The sequence below is a fragment of the Carya illinoinensis genome, chromosome 4, assembly GCF_018687715.1.
Source record: "Carya illinoinensis cultivar Pawnee chromosome 4, C.illinoinensisPawnee_v1, whole genome shotgun sequence".
Lineage (NCBI taxonomy): Eukaryota > Viridiplantae > Streptophyta > Magnoliopsida > Fagales > Juglandaceae > Carya > Carya illinoinensis.
The window spans coordinates 1583348-1605431 of record NC_056755.1 but is presented as its reverse complement, the minus strand read 5'-3'; the positions used below and the strand labels follow the sequence as shown (position 1 = coordinate 1605431).

General features: G+C 34.9%; 3 protein-coding genes and 1 long non-coding RNA gene across 6 annotated transcripts; 2 read left to right on the top strand and 2 right to left on the bottom strand.

Annotated features, from left to right (window-relative positions):
- Positions 1–369: 369 nt before the first annotated feature.
- On the bottom strand, positions 370–4306 carry LOC122306579 (NAP1-related protein 1-like). 3 transcript variants are annotated; one of them, XM_043119002.1, is made up of 9 exons: positions 3812–4306; positions 3016–3141; positions 2781–2831; positions 2479–2550; positions 2170–2283; positions 1999–2060; positions 1157–1214; positions 885–941; positions 370–736 (listed from the first exon to the last, which is right to left on the bottom strand). In XM_043119002.1, exons 1-9 carry the CDS (start codon positions 3938–3940, stop codon positions 692–694), a joined length of 714 nt encoding a protein of 237 aa, XP_042974936.1. In that variant the 5' UTR covers positions 3941–4306; the 3' UTR covers positions 370–691. The 3 variants fall into 3 exon arrangements, with proteins under 3 accessions (XP_042974936.1, XP_042974937.1, XP_042974938.1); XM_043119003.1 differs by having other exon boundaries at positions 3016–3138; positions 3812–4305; XM_043119004.1 differs by lacking the exon at positions 3016–3141.
- Positions 4307–4792: 486 nt separating this feature from the next.
- LOC122306580 lies at positions 4793–5500 on the top strand. Its single transcript, XR_006241472.1, has 2 exons — positions 4793–4945; positions 5291–5500. It is a non-coding gene; the product is annotated as an uncharacterized LOC122306580 (long non-coding RNA).
- Positions 5501–14525: 9025 nt separating this feature from the next.
- On the bottom strand, positions 14526–18887 carry LOC122307374 (DExH-box ATP-dependent RNA helicase DExH18, mitochondrial). Its single transcript, XM_043120241.1, has 2 exons — positions 16348–18887; positions 14526–14961 (listed from the first exon to the last, which is right to left on the bottom strand). Exons 1-2 carry the CDS (start codon positions 18717–18719, stop codon positions 14907–14909), a joined length of 2427 nt encoding a protein of 808 aa, XP_042976175.1. The 5' UTR covers positions 18720–18887; the 3' UTR covers positions 14526–14906.
- Positions 18888–19714: 827 nt separating this feature from the next.
- LOC122308097 (F-box/kelch-repeat protein At3g06240-like) lies at positions 19715–21237 on the top strand. The gene has a single exon (XM_043121271.1). The coding sequence runs from the start codon at positions 19762–19764 to the stop codon at positions 20914–20916; it is 1155 nt and encodes a 384-aa protein (XP_042977205.1). The 5' UTR covers positions 19715–19761; the 3' UTR covers positions 20917–21237.
- Positions 21238–22084: the final 847 nt, after the last annotated feature.

Here is a 22084-nt window from a genome sequence, read left to right as displayed (position 1 = left end):
TATTGTTGGTTGTTATATCTAATAAGTTATCTAAAGGATAATGATACACAATACAATATTTTTCACAACTCTTATTGTTTGATCATTAAATAAGAATTTTATGGATGATTCAACCTCTGATGACAAAGCTCTGTTCTTCGAGGCTGTTCGATTCCCCTTTTAGAGGTTTTGTTCTTGAGTAACTCCCTGTCACTAAATCAAACCATTACTCTGCCTAGCCCAAAACCTGCATCAACCAGACTCTCATTAGGGTCTGCCTCCACGCTCTCTGCGTGCTGTATGGTGGTGGGAGAACTACCAGAGTGAGCCTGCAGAAAACTATGTTGCCAATTTATTGGTATCATGTCATTTTTGCAGGATTCTAGTCGGTTGGTCTAAACACGTTTAATCTATCCATACATTCATGAAAAATTCTATTCATACACCCTTATCGGCCAACCGTTATGGATGCTTTTTGCACATGGGGCTCCAATTAGTGAAAAGAAAATTCTGCTTGAGAACAGTAAACAAAATACAAGAAAACAGATCTAGGGCATAAACAGCAGAACATTAAAGAAATAAGGACAGTCTGTTACGAGGTTCTACCACCATGAAACCAGAAAGGTTGGTTCTAACTGGAGCTTGTTCTTCTCATTGCTAGGAACCATAGGAGCAAAATGAAAAATATGATGAAAAGCAAGCCAGAAAGAGCTCAGCTGTCTTCCTCTTCACCATCAGAGTCCTCTACATCAGTCTCCTGAAGCAATGAAATAAAAAATTCTCAACGTAAACAAAGTCAAAGAGCAAACAGAAAACAATAATCCCAGATTTTTTGTTGATTAACTAAGATAACAAGGAAAATACTACAGAAAAATGAAAAGGAACATGTATGAATAAAATATCACCATCTTAAGACACTTCAGTGGATTGGGCCACGAATCTTCCTTTATTATCTCTGCAATCTGTGAATTCATGGGGAAAACCAAGTAATTTAGAGAGAGAGAGAGAGAGAGAGATGAAAATGAAGCAATTTCTGATGATTTCAGTGAGATGATAAGTGCATCTTAAAATGACAACATAATTAATAAAAGGCAGAAACACATCATAGCTCAAAAGATCGAAACATGAAAAAAACCAAATGTGAACCCAATAATTAAAAGAATGGAACACAATTTACCTCCTCATGAAGCTCTGCAATATCTTTCTGTTGAGTTTCACTAAACCAACTAAAGAAGCTGCATGCATAAAATAAAATCAATTTATTCTTCATATTTAACATGGAATAAAAAAAACACCCTAAAGGTAAGGTTGCAGAAAAGAAACAATGTAGGATGTTACTAGAGGAAGAATTCCATCAGCTTTCCCCACCCAGCAGAATAGCTTATATGTCTATCTCCAGTATCAAGTACTTCTTTCCAGTAGGAAGGAGACCGTCAATATCAGGTAGTGAAATATATCTATCCACCAGCCAAAAGTATTATCAACCTTAGGCGAGCAAGGACTGAGATTTTAATGACTACTGAGGTTTCAACTTTCAACATAGTGGATCCTTTTGACAGGGTGGGTTGTTATATACCCGTTGACTTGATTTTGTTTGTCACAAAAGAAATTTCTATCTTGTATAGGGCTTTTATGCATGACAGTATTTCATTTTAGTTCACAGTGAACAAATTACCCAACAAAGAGAAAGGCACAATAATCCCCTATCCACAGGCAGGCATGACGGCCTTTTCTAAAATGAAAGCATTGATCGTTTGAGATTCCTTGGGAACAAAGTTAATATATCAGTTTAAGATAAAGAATTATATTACAAGTATTTAGATATAAAAGATCAGTAAATTTTTTCCAATGGGTATTAGCACAAAAAACAATCACATCAAGTTCATACTATATACGTGCAACATTATCAATGTTAGCTAAACCATTCCATGACTTAAATTTGCTACATTTAATACAATAAAGAGTATGCAGGAGAAAAGGAAAGAAGGAAAGAAAGTAAAGAATAGCTAGATAAATTACCTCTCCTCAGAAAGTGGTCTTTTGTTCCCTTTTTTCACATCTTCAACTCCATTGGAAGCAGCCTTCACAAATTATACTTCATTATTGAGTCTCAAGCGGGCCGGGGGGAGTGGGGGGATAATTAAAAAAATAGAATAAGTTTTCCAAAGGTATGAAGGGTGCAACCATCACCTTGCCCTCCTTCCACTTGATTTCTGTACCAGTTATCTTAGTTGCTCCCTCATCATAGAATGTTAATGTCTTTGTCAGCTTTGCATCTTCAAAGTAAGGATTTTCGTTCATATTCTGAAAAGTAGGAGTTCAAAAATTCAACATTCATGCATTATAATTCCTCATTAAGAAACTATTAGACTGCAGAAGCCATTTATATGATAAACAGAATCGGCACAGAATAAATAACAGACATGCAATATACCAGCACCTCAAAAGAATAGGACAAATGATAAGGTCAGCTAAGCAATAGTGGTTGAAGAAGCTTACAAATGTAATGGAGTACCCTGACTTCAAATCTTTGAAATCCTCCATATCAATAGAGTCTATGTACTTGAAGATCTGTGTCAAGTATTAAATGAAGGAAATTCATTAAATTGTAAGAGCATTTATTCCAAGGGTGCTGCTTCACAATTAGTATCCAACATTGGTCTTCAGTAACTTGAAAAAAAAAAAAAAAACTGAATCTCTTAAATTAAAATTTAAAAAAAAAATTAAATTATAGGACCAAATAACTAGTTGATGTCAGAACGATCATTCCAATTAACAAAATTTCAAATCATGCACCAAACCTTCTGGTCTTCTTCACTCAAGAGATCACAAAGTGCAGGGTCGCACAGGAACTGCATAGACCAATAATGCACAAGTCATTAGTAAATGCAGTTAGTATTGAAGTGCATTGATACACATTTTTTTAAACGAGTTGTTACACATATATACTGGGGATGTAACTGTACACATCACAAGAGCTGGAACTTCATTAATTAAGTAGTAATAAAATATTTTGAGGACGGATATATTACTAACAGCAAATAACCAGAAATCAGGAATAGTTTGGATCATCTCATTCCGTTTGACATAGACAAGTCTGCGTATCTCATTATATTTCCGCTCAACTTCCAGCACCTTGTCACCGGCCTCTTCATTGATCTGCTGGTTACCAATGCAATTACTGAACTTTATCAAAACTACAAACCATTGAGAATAAACAGCATTGGATTTGATATTATCTAATTTGATAAAGAGAATATTAGAAGGAACATAAAACCAATGTATAAGACAACAATAGTAAATACATATCCATGATAACCGTATCGTCTCATTAGTGTTTCACATGTACCCGAATTCCTTTTGTTATACCGAGGAGCATTACATGATATTTCAGTCGACAGCACAAATAAACTGCAAATTTAAAGATAGCATCAAAATAAGAGTTCGCATTAACAACCATGGAATCGGCTTACACTTTTCCTCCATACATGAATATGGGTTTAAAGCTCCAGTACCAGCACCATGTTTCAGGATTGAGTAAAGGGTTCCTCTCGCTCCCAAATAATGAACAGTAAAATTTCCACACATTTTAGTTTATTTAAGCTGCATTCTCTGTTCTCTTTTTCTGGGGAAAAAAGTGTTAACGAATCACCACTTAAATCACCGAGACAATTCGAACAAGCAAACAGCCATATTAAAATCATCGAAGTCCACGACAATGGTCATCATGAACATACACACATATTCAGATGCAAATATTACATATAATGTTATATATGCAATAATGCAGACACACGCTAATGCCAAAAGAAAAGAAAAATGAAAATAGAACCTTCTCAAGCTCATCTTGAACCTCCTGCAACTTCTCGACGGAGAGAAAGCGATCATCGTCAATGTCATCGGAATCCGCCACCTCAGCTATCTCCGGAACCTTGGGTTTCTTTCCCTTGTGAGCAAACATTTTTCATAAAATCCGTCCCTAAATTATTATTGGGAAAGAGAGGGAGACGGAAGTTGAACAAAAAGGTGTTAATAGACCGCCCAGGGGACAGAATTTGGACTCTCAAAAGATATCACTTGCGTGGCTTTGCTCATTTATAGTATATACGAGCCTAATAACTTCTAAAAAAGCAAGCACTCTTTTTTAAAGCTTCTCTACATTCACTGTGTCCCCCCGTGTTGCGGGTGGGCGTGTGGAACTGTAACCCTCACTCTTCTATGAGATTATAGAGTTTCTCTACATTTGTGTGTCTCTGTGTTGCGGGTGGAACCTCAACATTTGTGTGGAGTTGGAACCCTCATTCTTCTGTAAGAACAGCACCAACTAAAGAGTAATGTGTATATAATATATATATATATCTTATTATTAATAAGTGGCAATAGCTTAAGCTACAATTTTTTCGTCTAATATTTTCATTTCCAATTTTACCCTTACTTTTATTCCCAAATTTCGATAAGTTTGCTTATATTTTTCTTTTGCTGACAAATGTTTTGGTCTTTTTATTTCCACCTCTGTGTTCCAATGTCTTCGTCACATCTATGAACTTATCACTTCTTCTTTGTTCTTGTTGCCTATCCGACATTCACACCCATTTCTCACAAACCTCTCTCTCTCTCTCTCTCTCTCTCTCTCTCTCTCTCTCTCTCTCTCTCTCTCTCTCTCTCTCTCTCTCTCTCTCTCTCTCTCTCTCTCTCTCTCTCTCTCTCTCTCTCTCTCTCTCTCTCTCTCTCTCTCTTCACTTATTCCTCTTCACCGCCACACCCTCGCCTCTAGCAAAGCAAAACAGAGACACCACCGCCTCCGTCAGTGAAGCACGGTCTCTCGCGTCGGATCTCTGACCCGTGGTTTGATCATCCATCCTCCTTTCCAACCTCAACCCCGCATGCCTCCGGTCTCAGCCCGACGAAGACGAAGATGGAGACAAAGGCAGAGAAATACCATCCTCCATCTGAATGAGAAATAGAGGTCGGTGAAGAAGAATACCGATGGATCTTCCCAAAGCTAAGTTTTTTTTCAAAATTTTTTTTTCCAAACGACGAATGTTTGAATGATTACTTTACTGAACCATCAAAATCGGAAGATTTTGTTCAATGTTTTTGGGTTTTTTTTTTTTTTTTTTTGGTGTGATGGACATCCGTATGATTTTGATTCCTTCTGTTGGGGTTATTTTCTGTGAGAAAATGATCTATCGGATCATATGCATATAAGCATATGTGGCTTTTATTCTGTTGATCTCTCTCTGCACTTTTTTAATTTATGTATTATTTTCTTTATGGATTTGATGATATGTTCTGTGATTTTTGTTTGCAGGGGAAGGAGAATATTACTCCGATTGGCTCAAAGATCACAATAATTTCAACTTCGTGCCTTGTTTTTTATGTATTTGTTTATCATAACCAATGTTTCATTTGTTTGCTTAGGAAAGCCTAATGGGTTTTTTATTACTCTGCTTAATTGAAGTGTTTGGTAGAGTTAAAAATTTCCTGAAATGTTTAATTTTAAATTGCTCTCACTGTCTTGTATCAGGATCACATGCGACAAGCTAGCGATGATTATAGTCATAGAAGTGCACCATGACGATAGCCTCGGATCGCTTTTATATATATGTGAATTTCTTCATCTCTATGAAATTTTTAATAACTCTTTAAAACTTTTTTCCAATGAAGAAAGATATATATGATAGTATTTGGTTTGGACGGAAAGTGGGCAAGTTGAGTGGAGTAGGTTGATCCATGATTAGAGCAGAGTCACGATCAAGTCGACATCTAACCTAACATTGGTGGAGCCCCATACAGAAACAATTCATCTGAACTTGGTGCAAAAATCAATGTTTGTGTATTTCCGTAGGACAAGACCTTCATAAAATTATTAAAAGAATTTTAAGCGGTTGACTTCAGACGGTAAAATAGTATTTTTCTTATATATGCATGCTTCTTTTGATTTTGTTTGTTTGGCATATAGCCAACTGCCAACACCATTGATCTATATAATATTCTAATATAATATTTCTTGTCATCATGGTGCAAATATATCATCTTTTTGAAGAATAAAATGGAGGAGGAGTTATATTATCTTGGACCCAAAACATTTTTTTTTTCTTTTTTAGTTTTGAGAGAAGCCAAATTAAAGCATGCAACCAAGACCTTACAAAATGGATACATAGAATTAATTACAAAATATTCAACTTGATCTATCTTTGATTTCCTCTATCTATAGATATATATACATGATACATATAATTATACTTTGGGGGACAGAGGAATTGCTACATACGGACCCTCAAAACCAATAATTGGAAGATACGAGAGAGCTCTTGTACGGTTATACCAATCATCAAACTTTAAGGTGATCTCAGGTGCCCAATATTAAGGCTATTTAATTTTGAAAACAATGAATACTGTTTACTTGGAAGATAAGGCAGAACTATTTATAGAGAGAGGCTTTGCCAGCTGGTTCAAAGGACAGAGACATTAGGAAACATATATGTTAAGTTATTGATCACTAGATTGTGACCTTTAACAGCTTGTACAGTCGAAGATTTTAAAAAACTTCAAATGCATGGGGTCATGCATCCATATCTATATGATCTACTTCAATTAATGTGATTACACCCTTTGATTTAATTAGTTGGCATTTCTCTTCTACTTTTACTTTATTCAATATTTTGCTTGTTTTGAAAACACACATAATATCTGACCTCTTTTCTGAATGTGCACACCAAACTCGAAAAAGTAGGGTTTGTTTAGATATCAAGATTGAAAAAGACAAATGAAATAGTCGTGCCTTTATTACTTAGTTTAATAAATAACTCAAAATGATCATTTTGGATATATAGTATGTCAACTTTCTTTTCTATATACACATATTAAAATAGCTTGAATATCAAACTCCCAACAAATAATATTAAATTATTCAGGAAACTAACATTTATTGACTGTCTTGTAACAACTCCCAGAAACGGGTCACACTAAAACAAAAGAAATAGAATTTTAAAACATTTTAATTTTTTTTTTTGTTTACATTTTAGATTCTCAACAAAATTTTATTTATAACTCATATATTAAGCAAAAACATTTAAATGAACTGTGTATTAATATCTAGATAACAAAAAACTTTTATAAACATTATTATTAAATTTTAAGTCATTATTAATGTATAAATTAAAAAAAAAATTTACAACATTCTAAATTTTATTTATTTATGTTTTTAATTCTTAATATAATTTTATACAAAATTCATATATGAATTGAAACAATTTAAATGAAGTATATGCTAATAGTTAAATAATGAAATTTTTTTATAAACATTATCATTAAATTTACAGAAAGGACGTGCATTGATGAACTTAAGCCGATCACCCTCAATCCACTTCTAAATGTTTATCCACACCTCCATGTAAAAATTATCATTTTAGAAAAAGTGTGTAGGAAAACAAAAAGGGATGGGGCCTGGGGATTATATTAATATTTAATTATAATGATTTGAAAATGCATTATTAGTATAATGGTTTAGGTGGTTCACTTTGACGTAATGGCGATTTAGGTGATTTGAATTTTAGAGCCTTGGAATCAATGACTTTTAATATTCAAATATTATTCCAAAAGGAGGCCAGGCCAGCAACCTTTGGCGGTACTGGCCTGTGGTAATGGACAATTGACAAAGACGTGTCAAAAAAACCTACATATATAATATGCTGCTTGATGAAAATTATTCTAATGATAAACAAAAAAAATGATATAAATAATTTTACTATTTATAAGTAAGAAGTAATAAAGAATGAAAAGAACTAATTTGGTAATCTAATATAATTAATGGCATATAGTTTAGAGATGTACTTTTGAATGACCCCTAACCCACCTAATCACAATTCACACAAGTCAGTAGAAGAGGGACATGGGGCTCCACTCTCCTTTGACAAAGTAAAAAGACTGTTCAATAGGCTTTGATAAATCCCTTTCTTAACAGAAATGCTTAGGTTCTTTTTTTCCAAAACGTGAGTATTGGTTTGGTCCTCAACCACTCCCCTCGCTCTCATAAAATAGAGACAACTAAAATAGTGGTCTACTGTTGGACCAAAAAGTGACCCATTTGGGTGTCTGTATTGTGACATTATGCATAACTACTATCTGGATTGCTTTCTATATATATATATATATAACTATAACTATTACAACTACCATTGTAAAAAACTAAACAAAATATCCATTTCGTTGTTGACTTGTTGTGGCATAAGCCATCTATTTCCCACCAGCGGTTGTCATGGGGAGGAAAATCGTGGCTAAATAACATATTTCTTGTAGTGTTTGTGCTAATCTACATTCGATAATTTTGGGCGTTTGTAACGATGGAGCCCATAAATAATTGAATTATATAATGATCGACAGCTTTGAATTCAAATTTACAAATTCTCAACACGAAATTAACACAATTCAAAACGAAAATTAGCGGATAAACGTCAAGGATCCTTATTAATGGTGAATAAAACTATTCTATTTCTTAGCGGTACAGGTGGAATCGGATAAGAACAATGGAGAAGTCATCGTTTGAATAGTTGAAAACCCATTACGTGAATTTTTTAAAACTTTCATGATGCTCATCTAATCTCTATCGAATAAAAAAGTTTACAGGGAAAGTTGGTGCTAAGTCCCTTTCTCAAAAGCTCCCTCCTACCGACACATCTAAGAGCTCTCGCTCGGATTTGGTTTTGAGGAGACAAAGACCTATGTTCATTCAAAGAACAAAACAACAGTTAGTTCTTGATTATCAACTTACTATGGTTCAAATCTTTTTCTTCTAATATAATCAGATCCTAATAAAAATCATGAAAAATCAGTACCTGATTTGATCTTTGGAACCGAATCGTTTGTTGCAGGATTGCTTTTGGATTCAATGCACGACACCCCACCTGCACCATAAATTAAAAAGAATTAAATACGTAAGCAGTCGAAATAAAGAGATAAAATGATCGACATACTAACTTTATTCAATAATTAAATAAACTCTTCCATCTTATGTACACGTGTTATTGATTCCGGTACATGATTTGGCATATTCTCCCTCTCTTACATCTTCCTTGCCAACGTGAATGTATCATTCGACACATAGAGGTGCTGATAATTATTAGATGTGTCAACAACTTGAAGGAGCTTTCAAAGCATTTTCACGTGCTGGCTTAATTTACGAACCAAATTCAAAACGGTAGCTGGATTATCTTCTAAGTTCTCAAAGCATTCGCATTAGATTGACTATTTTAATTTTTAAAATTTGAAAAATATGTAATTTTTTATTTTTTAGCTAATCACTTAACTCTTAAAATTTATATTAAATTAACCATCACATTCTCTATAATAATAAAATATTATTATTTTTTAATTTTTAATTTTTTTTTCTAATGTTCGATAACTTGCGATAATCATATTTATTTTCATATTCATAATCTAATAATCTATAATATAATAATTTTATATGTATATAGATGACAAAATCTCATATATAAATAAAAATTTCATATGTATAATCTATAATAATCACATATCTATAATATAATAATCTCAAAAGATAACAAAATAATTTATTATTTTGTCTTACTAAATATCCTGTTGAACTTAAACAGTAGGGTTTTAACTTTTTTTTTACAACAAAAATGCACATGCATGCCGGACCCTACCGAAATACTATTGAGAGCGATATGAGAGACTTCATTAGAAAAGAAAGGCTCCCTCATAATATTATCTATTGTTAATTACACAGTGCAAAGTGGGGCTAATCGACATCACCTCTATCCATGAGCAAACATTTTCTTAGATGCCTCACCATGCCAAAAAGTCAACAGAAAGACTCAAAAGTCTCCACAATATTTCACAGGGATGTGGATATGCGTGTGCAATTGTGCATGGAATATGTTGCGTGGGTTGGAATAATGATACGCTATTCTCGCACGTTTTTGGAGCCTATGAAAAAAAAAAGGGGCCGACGCCGGGGCCGGCGACCAGGCAATAATTTAGAGAATAATTATTTATTAATATCGGTGGGTCTCGCTTGTTTGCACTGAATTCCAATTTTATATTTTGTGATTCCGAAATTAATTAATTAACTAATAAAAAAAACCCAATTAAAATATAAAATACTGAAGTAGTATTTTTGGCTTTGTCTGTGTCAAACGTATTGAATTTATCAAATCTAAGGCTTAATTATTATTATTAAAAAAAAAAGTAAATAACTAAAAAAAAAATACTGAACCAACGCCACAAAAAACCATAAGACTTTTCATATGCCCCAGGCCATCTTATTTAAGTGATCACATGTTTTGCTCCGGCCACGAGCTTTTTTTTTTTTTTTTTTTTTTTTTCTGAGGGAAATATACTACTATTAAAAAACTAAAAAAAATACAGTTAAGTACTATTATATTTGTTAGTTTTAAAAAATAAAGATAGACAATTTCAAAAAATATAATAAACGGGTAGCATAATGTATTAAATATGATGTTATATCATGTTCATAGTGTTGCGAGTAGAGCAGTTAATCTAACAATGTAACGGGTTGAAGACAGACTTAGTTGAGCATCCAAACAAGTCGTAATTCACAAAAAAAAAAAAAAAAACCGAAAACCGTTTTAAGGACGGCTGGTTTTCATTTGGTGGGACAGAATCCACTTCTCAGCACAAAAATATTGCATGTGGGTTTCTCTTGTGTGTATTGTCACGTACACAAACCTCCCACATTCCTCTAACGAAATAAAAGTAGGAAAAATATAGTTGTAAGCACAATTGTGTACTGATCTGTACACCAATGTGATTTGATTGATCAAAAAGTAGATCTTATTGAAAACAATGTTAATTTAAATTTGAAGTATGAATGAATCAGTATTGGTACACAGATTAGTACGCGACTGTGCTTGCATATAACAAAACTCATAAAAGTATTCCCCATTGAGCCACCCCGACTTCTATCATTTCGCTCCTCACCTTCTCTTTCCTCTCACTTCTTTTCTCTACTTTTTTTTGCCCTATCTCATAGGGTTTTCATGTCCTGGTAGTTTTGTTACTCTCATGAACTCCTGGCCTAAAGCTCTGTACAAAGAGATTTTGGCCGTTGTCTTCTTTGGGTTTCTCTTTTTTGTTTTCTTTGGAGGGTTTTCTGGTGGAAAACGGTGCGGATTCGACCTCCTGGGTTTTTTCAGCCGTACCCATGTCTGAGATCTTCGATTTCAGTGGTAAGCTCTCGATTGCCTTAGAAAAACATAAGCGATATACTTTAAATATTCTTCTAAATGACATAGTTAGTAGAGAATTCATCAAAATTAAGCCGTTAACCTCTGTCTCTCTCTCTGTTTTTTTCAACAAAAACGGTGGCCCTTTGTTTTAGACCAGACAACTCTGATCCGTAGAATTTTTACAGGTCTTCTATAGCTGTCAGGCGCCGCAGCTATGATACTACGTTGCTCTTCTGTAGTTGTCAGGCGCCGCATAACTATGACACTACTTTGCTCTTCTGTAGATGTTAGGCACCGCAGCTATGATACTACATTGCTCTTGTCTGTTGTAGAGAAATACTTCACAAGAGATGAGTCGTCATAATTTTCTCTATAAAAGAATTATTCAGTTCATCTTCTTTCGCATCTCATCTTCTTCACTTTTCTGAAATTAGTCTGCATTCTTACTCTGCAATCTCTTTCTGCTTTCTCACTTTGCAATGGCTCAGCAATCTTCTCATTACCACTACATGAGGTATTCTGCACCTCGTTCACCAGTTGTTTCTGCTTCTTCCGTAGGTGCTATTATGCAATCTAATAATGATCTGACTAATAAGTCAGATAATGAACTTATCTACGAGCTTGTGAGTCTCGGTACCCGATACTCATCAGTCATTGTCGCATATTCTCAGCGACTACAATCCAGGACTGGTGGGGTTGACAAACTCCACAAGAATATTGCTATCCTTCAGCGGCTTCTTATGGAGTCCAACATGAAGATGGAAGCACTAAAGCGAGATAACAGAGATTTAAAATCTTTGCTTAAATCTTCTTTTCGAGTGGCTACTCCTTTAGATAGGAAAGGCATGCAGATTTTTGAAGAGCAAGAGCGTTTAAAGATTGAGGCGAAAAGCCTCAAATTTCTGTAATTTTGCTTCGACATAATAAAATAATACTTCACAAATATTCATATTTGTATTTCTATCTTCTGTTAGATCTTCTATGTGTTCCATTTTATTTTTCCTTTAATAATGCACAATTTCTTACAAAACCGTAATATGAATCTGAAATACTAATTGTATTTAAGAGATGGTATTTTAGATCTAATAATTTTATTCATCTCCTCCATGAATGTTCTCTAAATCCCAATTGAAACTTGTCATTTTACAAATTTTTTAGTTACAATTCACTTGTAAAATCTTTGCTTGTTATTTGGAAAAATTCCAGTGGATCAAGATATCAACAATCATGACAGTGTTGCTGCTCTCCTGTTAAACATGTTGATTCACATGAATAACCTCAGTTGCTTCAGTATACTGAATGAGATGTACTTATTTCTTTTGTTCTTTATTTTAGGACATTTTGAACTTTTGCCATTTATTGTAGTAATAACATAATTAAAGATGAACTGATGACTACTGCATAATATGCATGGAATTCTACCTGCAATGTACTAAAATGAAGTAATTTGCTATGTTATATGTAATCAACACATTTCCTAATCAATTTGTGCTATTATCTGCTTCTATAAATTATTGATATGCTTTAGTGTTCTCAGAAGAGCAAAAGCACATAGTGAAACAGCTTCTGAATTTCAGGTCAGTGATGGAGAATCCCTCATTTCTCATTAACTTCTAACCGACACTTACTTATCAAATGACACCTAGACAGAAAAATAAATCCATAACTCATTTTGTTGTTTATATCTGTGTAGTGTAATATTTTGTTGTTTATATGTTTATTATGAAGAGGAAGAAAATTGTTAAAATATAGATAAAATTCTATCTATTTATAGCTAAATTGAAAAATTTTTAAATTGTTACACTTAAGAAAAATATCGACTGGGCACACGTGCATCGCACGTGCTGCTTTACTAGTATATATATATATAATTATTACATAAATATCGTGCAGTGGTTTTAAAAAGAGTAAAATATATTATTAAAAAATTAATTTTTTTTCACATTACTTATCTTTTTCAAAATATTTATACAATACTTTTACATTCATCACTGTATCTAAACTTGACTGTGTTAAGGAAAGGAGAGTTTTGGGGACGGAGAGAATTGTTACACCGTTTGACTGGGAACGGATATTCTGTACATAGTCTTATCTGCCAATCACCCAACAACTTTACTATTTTTTATCCTCATTTTACATCTAATATTTCAAGTTTATGATTCTTATAACATTTACCCAATTAATAAATAAACTCATTTTAAATCCCAACTGGCTAATTTTTATTTTATTTTTCAAATAATTTGTATAAATTATTAAATTCTAAATAGATAAGTTTAGCATAATTTAAAAAAATAAATAAATAAACAGAATTTATCTGGAAAAAATAAATAAAAGTACGGATTTTTTAAACTCAATTTTCACAAAAATATCAAACTTGTCAATTTGAAACGTATACGTACTATTATTCTCTTTTTTTTTTCGTGCGAATACTTTCCAACTTGTTGGTCAAGCAGTGTGCACATCAACAAGGGAGTGACAATTGATTAAGAAAAATTATACACATTATTCTTACGCCACACTTATTTTTATTTTTTATTTTTTATTCTTAATGTAGAGATAATAGAAAAACTCATTGAATAGTTACTAGGCTCTAACGAGCACATTCCATAAGAATGTTTACACTCTTCCTAACTTTTCTTCATTTTAAAGAATGTCATTGATATAATATTTGTCTTTTGATAATCTGTATGGTTCATTTAGGCTGTATTTAGTTGGTTGAGTGATCTTAACCCATCTCAAACTAATTATTTATGAGACTTATTACTTCTTTAACTTCCCATAAAAAGTTAAATCCATCTCAACTTATTTTATATATTTACACACATATCTCAATCTATTTACATTTAAATATATCTCAATAAGACTCGTAGAACACTCCTATTCACAAATAAACTCAAATTACCTCAACATCCAAAAGCAGGCACATATTATGGGGGAGGACAGGCAGAAATTCTAATTCCCAAAACAATCAGTATTTTCTATTTTCCCTGAAATAGGAATTGAAGTTCGCTTTTTTGCTCTTTCTTTATTCATCTTTTGCTTGGTTTTAGAACACAAACATATTGTTAACTTTGAGAGCACTGGTTCATACATATAACTCTAAAGAATTACGATATCATGTGATAGATGGGCAATGGGGCCTGAATATTTCAGCGTAGCAGATGCATTATTGGGTACTTTTGTGCCAATTTTGGTTTATTGGATCTACTCTACAGTCCACTTTTGTCCGGATCCTCGGACGCTTATAGGCTGCATTCGAGAAAAGATAAATGTGAAGAACCTGGTTTCCAAGCAACCGCATATTCCCCAGAACGAACATTTTAAGGATCTGAGTTGTGTGTAAATTCCACTCCTATCATAAACTGTGCCTTTCCAAATGAGTCTTACAACAGGATATCTTGGTTACATTAAATACCGGAAAAAAGGGCAAAAAGGGGAAGGAATTTGTGAGATGGATTGGGAGGCAGGGTAGCAAAAGTGGCCCACACATGGTTTTTTTAAAACCAACAAGCCAGACTACAATGGTTTTTTTAAAAAAATTGCCTTTCATGTGTGCGCTTCCTTTATTTGTTTCCGCCTTTTCCCCTTGCAACTTCCCATCCTACCAAACCTAATGTAAATAAATAAAACCTCTTGCTGTTGTTCGTTTTTACATTCCCTGATTTGATTCATGTGAAAGGAGGTAACATGGAACCATTAATACCTGCAATTTCATTATGCAGCAACCTTCTCTGTATGCTTACTTGGTAGAGACTTTTCAGGCTTTTTCCTGCACGGCAGAAAAAGTGATTGGTACTTGAAAAATAGATAAGGCAAATAAATACAACTTTCTATTAAAAAACAACGAAAAAACACACATCATATCTAATGTCATGGATCAGTTCATAATAAGCTTTTCATTGGCATTCAAACCAACATATACATACATAACATAGATATAAGGAATTCCAATCTGTAATCTTTAAGTTGAAGTACTGAGGGTTAAAGATTTAACCAAACTAGTATCCAAGTTCCAACAGTCCGAGAACTTTTGGATCAATGGATGGGTCTTTAACAATTGGAATTATAGCCGGGACCACTTCACGAGTTCAAGTCATGGAGAGGGCGACCTATAGGTTGGATTAAAATATCTTGGTACTATTTAAGGGCATAATGTTAAGTTATTGAATATTGATAGATGAGTGAAGCTGCCAAAAAAAAAAAAGAGCTACCAAGAAGTCGATGTCGATAGAGTGGGCTGTCGTGAACATCGAATTCGGAAGTGTGGTGGAATGTTATGATCTTGAGGGTTATCGGCTTAACCAAATTAGTATCGAATAGTCATAGGGCTTTTGGATTAGTAGTTAGGTTTTAACACTTTACGACTGACTTTGTATGTATCCTGTGTACTTAAGGTTTTTCCTCTTGTAAAACAAAAACCCTAATTAGTAATCAGATGTAAATATCTACAACACATTTATTCATAACGTTTTTTTCCTCCCAAAGCACAATAAGTATGAACTTCAAATATTCCCATCCAATGTCATCACCACCATCATCACTTGAGCAACCATGACAACTGCACCACATTCTTAAACACACCAATCACCCCTCCAGGATAAACTAATTGCAATTGAAAAAAAAAAAAATACCATTCTCAAAATCTACTACCCAAGAAAATACCCATCTATAAGCATCTACACAGAACTTTATCTTAAATCTTTCATTGAATTATCCAAGCAAAAGATAATCAAGACAACTACCACCATCCAGGCACAACCAAGACTATCATATACAAGCAAACAACGCCACAACCAGACTACCCTTACCCCTGCCCCACCAGAACCACCACTGGCACAACAATTGGCCACCTGCATACACGACAAATGCTAAAAGCATTCCGCAAAAGAGACGAATACATGTGTGCTAGTTGGTAAGGTTCTAACCGAAGTTTAATAGTGTATAGCCATATGAGGCAAAGCACCAGAGTTATGCAGTTATGCAGACATAGAACCACAAGCTATATCAAAGCCTCCATACATTGTGTGTATTTGTGAATAAACATGAAAACTGTCGCTTGCATTAAAAAAAAAAACAAATTCTTAAACTATAAAAATGAAGACTGCCAGTTCAAGATGAGTGAAAAATAAAAAAATTATAATTTAGAGCTACGTACTTCTCATATAATTTGATAAGTGACCTTGGCCTCTCATAACCTGGTTGAGAGGCATCTTTTTGTTGAGGCTTTGGTTTCCTTGCCTGTCTTGATTCGGGTTTCCAGTTGGCTTTGATTAGAGACTGACCCAACAAGTCAGCAATGTCCGTTGCCATTGTCTCAGCCTTCTTCACATATGGAAAAGTTTCCTTCTTAAAGTGGTGCGATAACCACAAATACATAGACAACACTTGATGCTTAGTCTCGAGATCCAATAGCTCTGCATCATTTCGAGCAGAACCCTTTGGCATGCCCATTGCGATACTGACAGGAACATTCTGACTGTATGCTGAAGCAAACCTCAGGAGATGATACATTGCTTTTGGGTCCCTAATATTAACTGGGGCAAAAGAGAAATTAAAACGATCTTCCAGAGATAATCCCTGCACCTTCTTCTCCAGCATATTTGCAACCTTCTTTATATGATCATGTCGACACAAAAAGTATGATCCATCCAAACGGCAATTTTCACCAAATTTCTCTAGTAGCTTACAGAATGTAACATTGGGGAGTTTCCCAGCAAATAGTTCAACCTGCTCAAAGAAAGGAAAGAGACCAACTTTCTTTACTTCTTCAAAAGGCTGCTTCAAGCACTCAATCAAGTAATCTAAATCTTCTAACTGCAAGGTCGTTGTGAGTCCATCTGGATAGCGACTTCCTCTGCGACCAGCTCTTCCTGCAATTTGTTTCACCTGCGATGCTGGAACTGGAACAATCTTGTCTCCATTGTATTTTGAGAGGCTATAAAAGACAACTCTTCGAATATTAAGGTTCAGACCCATTCCCACAGCATCGCTAGCGACAAGCACATCGAATTCGTTATCTTGATCATTGAATAGATTAGCTTGATGTCTACGAGTTTCTGGTGGCAAGGCACCATAAATCACACAGCAGCGGTGATTGGTGTGTTTCTCAATTGCCATTTTGACCTCGAATATCTCTCTCCTTGAAAAAGCAACCACACAGTCCCCAGAACGAACATTTTTAAGATCTCCCAACAGGGTCTTAGCTTCAACCACCAATGGCTTAAACCTCTCATAATGACGTTCATGCAACTCATCCCCAGTATCTGCACAAATCTTTTGAACAATACTCAAAACACTCGGATCCCCACATAAATGTATCTCATCAGCCTTCAATCCAAGTAATGCCCGTGTCCATGCATAACCTCTACATCGATCTGACATCATCTGAATTTCATCAATAACAGCTACATCATACAAGTCATCTGTAGATACCATTTCCACTGTACAAGCAATATGGTTTGAAAAGGGGACATATTTCTTTTCTTGCCCTGTCTGTAGACTACAGTAAATCCCAAGTGCATTAACCTTGTCAAAGACTTCCATAGCCAATAACCTGAGAGGACTACAATAGATACCCTTCTTCGCTTCCATAAACCGTTGAAGAGCATTGTAAGTTTTACCACTGTTGGTCGGCCCACAGTGATATATTATCTTCCGTTTCATGGCCCGTGCAAATGGGAACCAAGTGTGGGGCTTGGTGAGGTCAGCTGACTCAACCATACCCCGAAACCGCTTAATCTCATCAGGAAACTCCTCCAAACAATACTCCACAAAAATAGGAAATAAGAACTTGACAGCGGCATCAGATGGACCGAGCGTCACCACGTACTGAAAAATACCAGCAGAAGATTTCTCAAAGAAAAACTTCCGAAACTTCTGCACAGCAGTAGGAAAGAACGACAAACCAATATAAATTGCGAGAGCCTGATTGGAAGCCCAACCTGATTTTCCAAAGTAACTGAATACTTCCTGCATCATCTCCCAATCAGGCCGGGTCTGTTTTGCATGCTTCTCAGCATTTCTCAGCTCATGATATAATTCAACAGGATCACGCGATGCAACATGCACATAACCACCGCTTGTATCCAAACCCACATCATTACTTCCATTTTGCAATTCAACCCCCAAAGAATAACTAACAACATTGCCATTTACAGCGTCCCCATCATCAGCCAATTCAACACTTTTACCAACATCCGCGTCAAACTCACATTCTGACTCTGCCATCGTAGTGTCACATACACCATTATCATCCTTCTCATCGTCGTTGTGCACGGAAGAGAATGGTTTCACATAAAGGGCTTTACCGCAGGTAAATTTTGCGCTTTGTGAAAATAATTTACAACGAACTAGGTTAATCAAACCAGTTGAAAATGGACGGTTTGGGACATCAGAAGCAGGACTAAACTGATAACTCCGGGAAACCAAAGGGTCACATTGTCCAAAAGAAGTGAAATATCGGCTCGATGACAAAATCCTAACCCTAGAAGCATATTTCATAGGTTTACAAATCCGAAACACGGACATTGCTTAACGCTCACATACAGAATTAATCGGAAAATTCAAGCATAACTGCAAGAAGTTAAACCATATAAGCGTACCTGAAAGGGGAAGGAGGAGAAAGGAAGCCCTAAGGGCTTGAGTTTGGAAGCTGGATTTTCTTCTTTTCCGATTAGGTCGGTGGATTTCAAAGGGTTTCGCCATGGAATTTGAGACTCGGGCTCGAGTAGCTGGGTTCGATAGTTGGGCTTGAGAATCTGGGCTTAGTAATTAGGCTTGCATTGATTTGCCATATTGGGCCGTTTTATTATATTATATAAAAATCTTACCGTCTATCATCTTCAAACATTTACATTATACTTATTTTTTCGTCTTATTAGGTACAAGCGATTTGACGCACTAAATTGCCTGCCAATGATTTTTTTATTAAAAATATAAAATAATAAAATAAAATTAAGAAAAGAAAATGTCCTCTATTTTATAAAAATGATTTACATTTTCAATTTATACTATTTTATTAAATAAATGCCTTATATATTACTGTGCGTAATTTGATACGTAAACTCGTTTGTAAGAAGAATTTTTTCTTATTTTAATTTTTAATTTTATTCATTTTAAAATAACTAATTTATTTTAATTTTTATCTATATACCATTCATGTGGTAAAAGAAAAAAAAATTATATGTGGTGAATAGTATAAAGACGAGGAGTAGAAGTCTTTATTATATAATTTTTAATTAGATCTGACTAGGAATTCTTTGGACAAAATCTACGCGGATATATCGTTTCTGTCAAAAATTTTAAAAGCAATTAATAAATTCTTGGACGGCCACAGCATTATTTTCCAACCTCGCCAAAGAAAACCGAGTCAAAAATGACAAAAATTCTCAAAGACCAAAGCATGATTTTGCCAAGTTCTCCAAAGAAAACTCAGTCAAAACAATAAAAAATTTGAAAGTGTATTTTAACATATATAACTAATATAACTTGATATAAATGTATGCATAAATGCACACAAAACAGAAGGAAAAAAAAACACTTGCATGCAAGATTCATCGTGAATTCTGAAATGGAAATGGAAATGTCCGATATTCATATACCCGAGTATCTGGTGGAGGACATGCTCTCCAGGCTTCCAGTGAAATCTCTGAAACGATTCATGTGCGTGAGCAAATCTTGGTGCGCTTTCATCCAAAGCCCTACTTTCGTTGCTCATCACCTCCATCGTTCACGTCGAACCGGTACGAATGCATTTCTGCTCGTCAAGCGCCTGCAGGACCAAATCACCAGAAAGAATGTGGTGCTTTCCTTGATCCCAGATCACAGTCACGATGATCATGAGGTGCTTGACGTGCCGCTCAATCTGGGTTATCTTCCGTTTTTCAAGCACGAGAACTCGCAAAATTTGTACATTTTGCGTGCCTGCATCAATGGCATAGTCTGTCTCTACAATGACCGCTTTGATGGAAACATCATCTTCTGGAACCCAGCCATGAGAGAGTTTAAGGTCCTCCCTGCACGTCCTATATGTTGTCCACCACAGGCGGACTACGATGTCCAGGGTCTTGGGTTTGGTTATGATCCCAAAGCTGATGACTACAAGCTGGTAAGGACGGTGTACATCTGGGAGGTTCACGGCCCACTCTACCCTCTCCTGATCGAGGTATACAGCCTAAGGACTGATTCCTGGAGAAAAATCGACCCGGTTTTGAAAGTTTATCCGAGTCGGTGGGGCAGGCCCGGCAGTTTCTGTTCCGAGCTGTACCTGCAAGGAGCTTATCATTGGCTGCTGTGTAAATCCATCCTAGCCTTTGACATGAGCGAGGAGGTGTTTCGATTGATGCCGTTGCCTGATCTGGGCAGTCTTTGGGATGTGAAGATTGAGAAGAGTATTGCTGTATTGAACGATTCCATCGCTTTGATTATTCGTCTGGTGGAAGGAACGGAGAAAAGCTTTGATATATGGGTGATGTGTGAGTACGGCGTCCAGGAGTCATGGACTAAGCGGTTTAAGATTGGACCCGTTTCAGGAGTCAACAGGCCATTGGGATTTGGGAAGAATGGTCAATTTCTTCTGGTAGATGACAATGGAGAATTAGTCTCTTGTAACCTCGATTGCAAACAGATTAAGAATCTTCACGTTAAAGGGGACATTCCACATTCTTTACAGGTTATAAATTATGTGGAGACTTTAGTTTCAGTCCAGGGAGAGAAATTAGCATGAGAATTAAGCCTAAGGTTATACATGTATGCATATCAGATCTAGCTAAAGATCATGCGATTATCGATTCTGGTGTTGGAAAACGATGTGTGATTCATGATAACTCTATTCGTTTTTTCTTGGGTTAAGATAGAATTTAAGAACCTTGAGATAATCAATTCTAGTTTCAAAGCAAAGCAGAGCTGTACAAAGTGTGCGATAACGATGATCATGTGGGGGATAACGTAGTCGATCTTGATGATTTTGAAAGCAGGCTAGGCGGTGAAAATCATGTTGAACTGCCCAAAGTAACTAATAAAGGAAATTAAAGAGTTCGTGGCACTATGGCAGGGTATATAGATATATTGATTTTTATAAGGTATTATTATTATTTCATCTACCTTTTTCTGTATAAAAGGAAAATAACTGTGCTCCTATTCTCTCGATTACCCTTTGCTTGTGAGCATCATGTATTCAAGATCTGCATATCATTATTCATATCATGCTAAAATCAAGCTTTTTCTATTTCTTTCTCTCTTTAAAATTGGCAAAGTCATCTACCGTTTAAGCATTTACTGGATATTTTACTCTTAACGTTTGCAGGCCAACAATTTGATCTCATCGAACAATCCGAGTTCTGAGTATGAATAGGTGTGAATTGAACATGGAGTTTTGCAAGGTTGATGGAGACGAGCGATGATGTTTGTGTTCCTGTCTCGGTGCTATTCCTCTGCATCTGTTAATGTCGTTTGTTTTGTACTTGCATTGAGATTAAGAGTGTGCAGTAGTGCTCATGATCATCTGTATATATATTCAACTTAGATATTGTGATTAAAGGACAAAACTTTAATAAGTCAACCTCAGGAAAAAAAAAAAAAATCATATAATAACCATCCAATTGTCACATTCAGATAGAAACAAGATTTTACTTCAGTTTTGGAGCAATGAGAATCATATTAACTCATATGAAAATATTTTAATTACAAAAAGATTATACAAAAATAAATTTATAAATTGATGTGACTTAATTGATATGGTACGTCAAATTATAAAATTATTTTTATTATAAAATAGATATAACGATTTCATGAAATCACGTCAGTTTGTGATTTTATTTTGTATAATTTCTTTGTGTATGTAGTAATTCTCTTATTTTGAGATACTGAATAAAATATATTTTAAATAAATTGAA

Coding starts and splice junctions, on each gene's coding strand:
- LOC122307374 (XM_043120241.1), bottom strand. CDS start 18,719: ATGTCCGTGTTTCGGATTTGTAAACCTATGAAATATGCTTCTAGGGTT. Junction 14,962..16,347: donor CTTATCAAATTATATGAGAA/GTACGTAGCTCT, acceptor TCTGCCGTGCAG/GAAAAAGCCTGAAAAGTCTC.
- LOC122306579 (XM_043119002.1), bottom strand. CDS start 3,940: ATGTTTGCTCACAAGGGAAAGAAACCCAAGGTTCCGGAGATAGCTGAG. Junction 3,142..3,811: donor TTCAAGATGAGCTTGAGAAG/GTTCTATTTTCA, acceptor ATTGGTAACCAG/CAGATCAATGAAGAGGCCGG. Junction 2,284..2,478: donor CAGGGTACTCCATTACATTT/GTAAGCTTCTTC, acceptor CCTACTTTTCAG/AATATGAACGAAAATCCTTA.
- LOC122308097 (XM_043121271.1), top strand. CDS start 19,762: ATGGAAATGGAAATGTCCGATATTCATATACCCGAGTATCTGGTGGAG.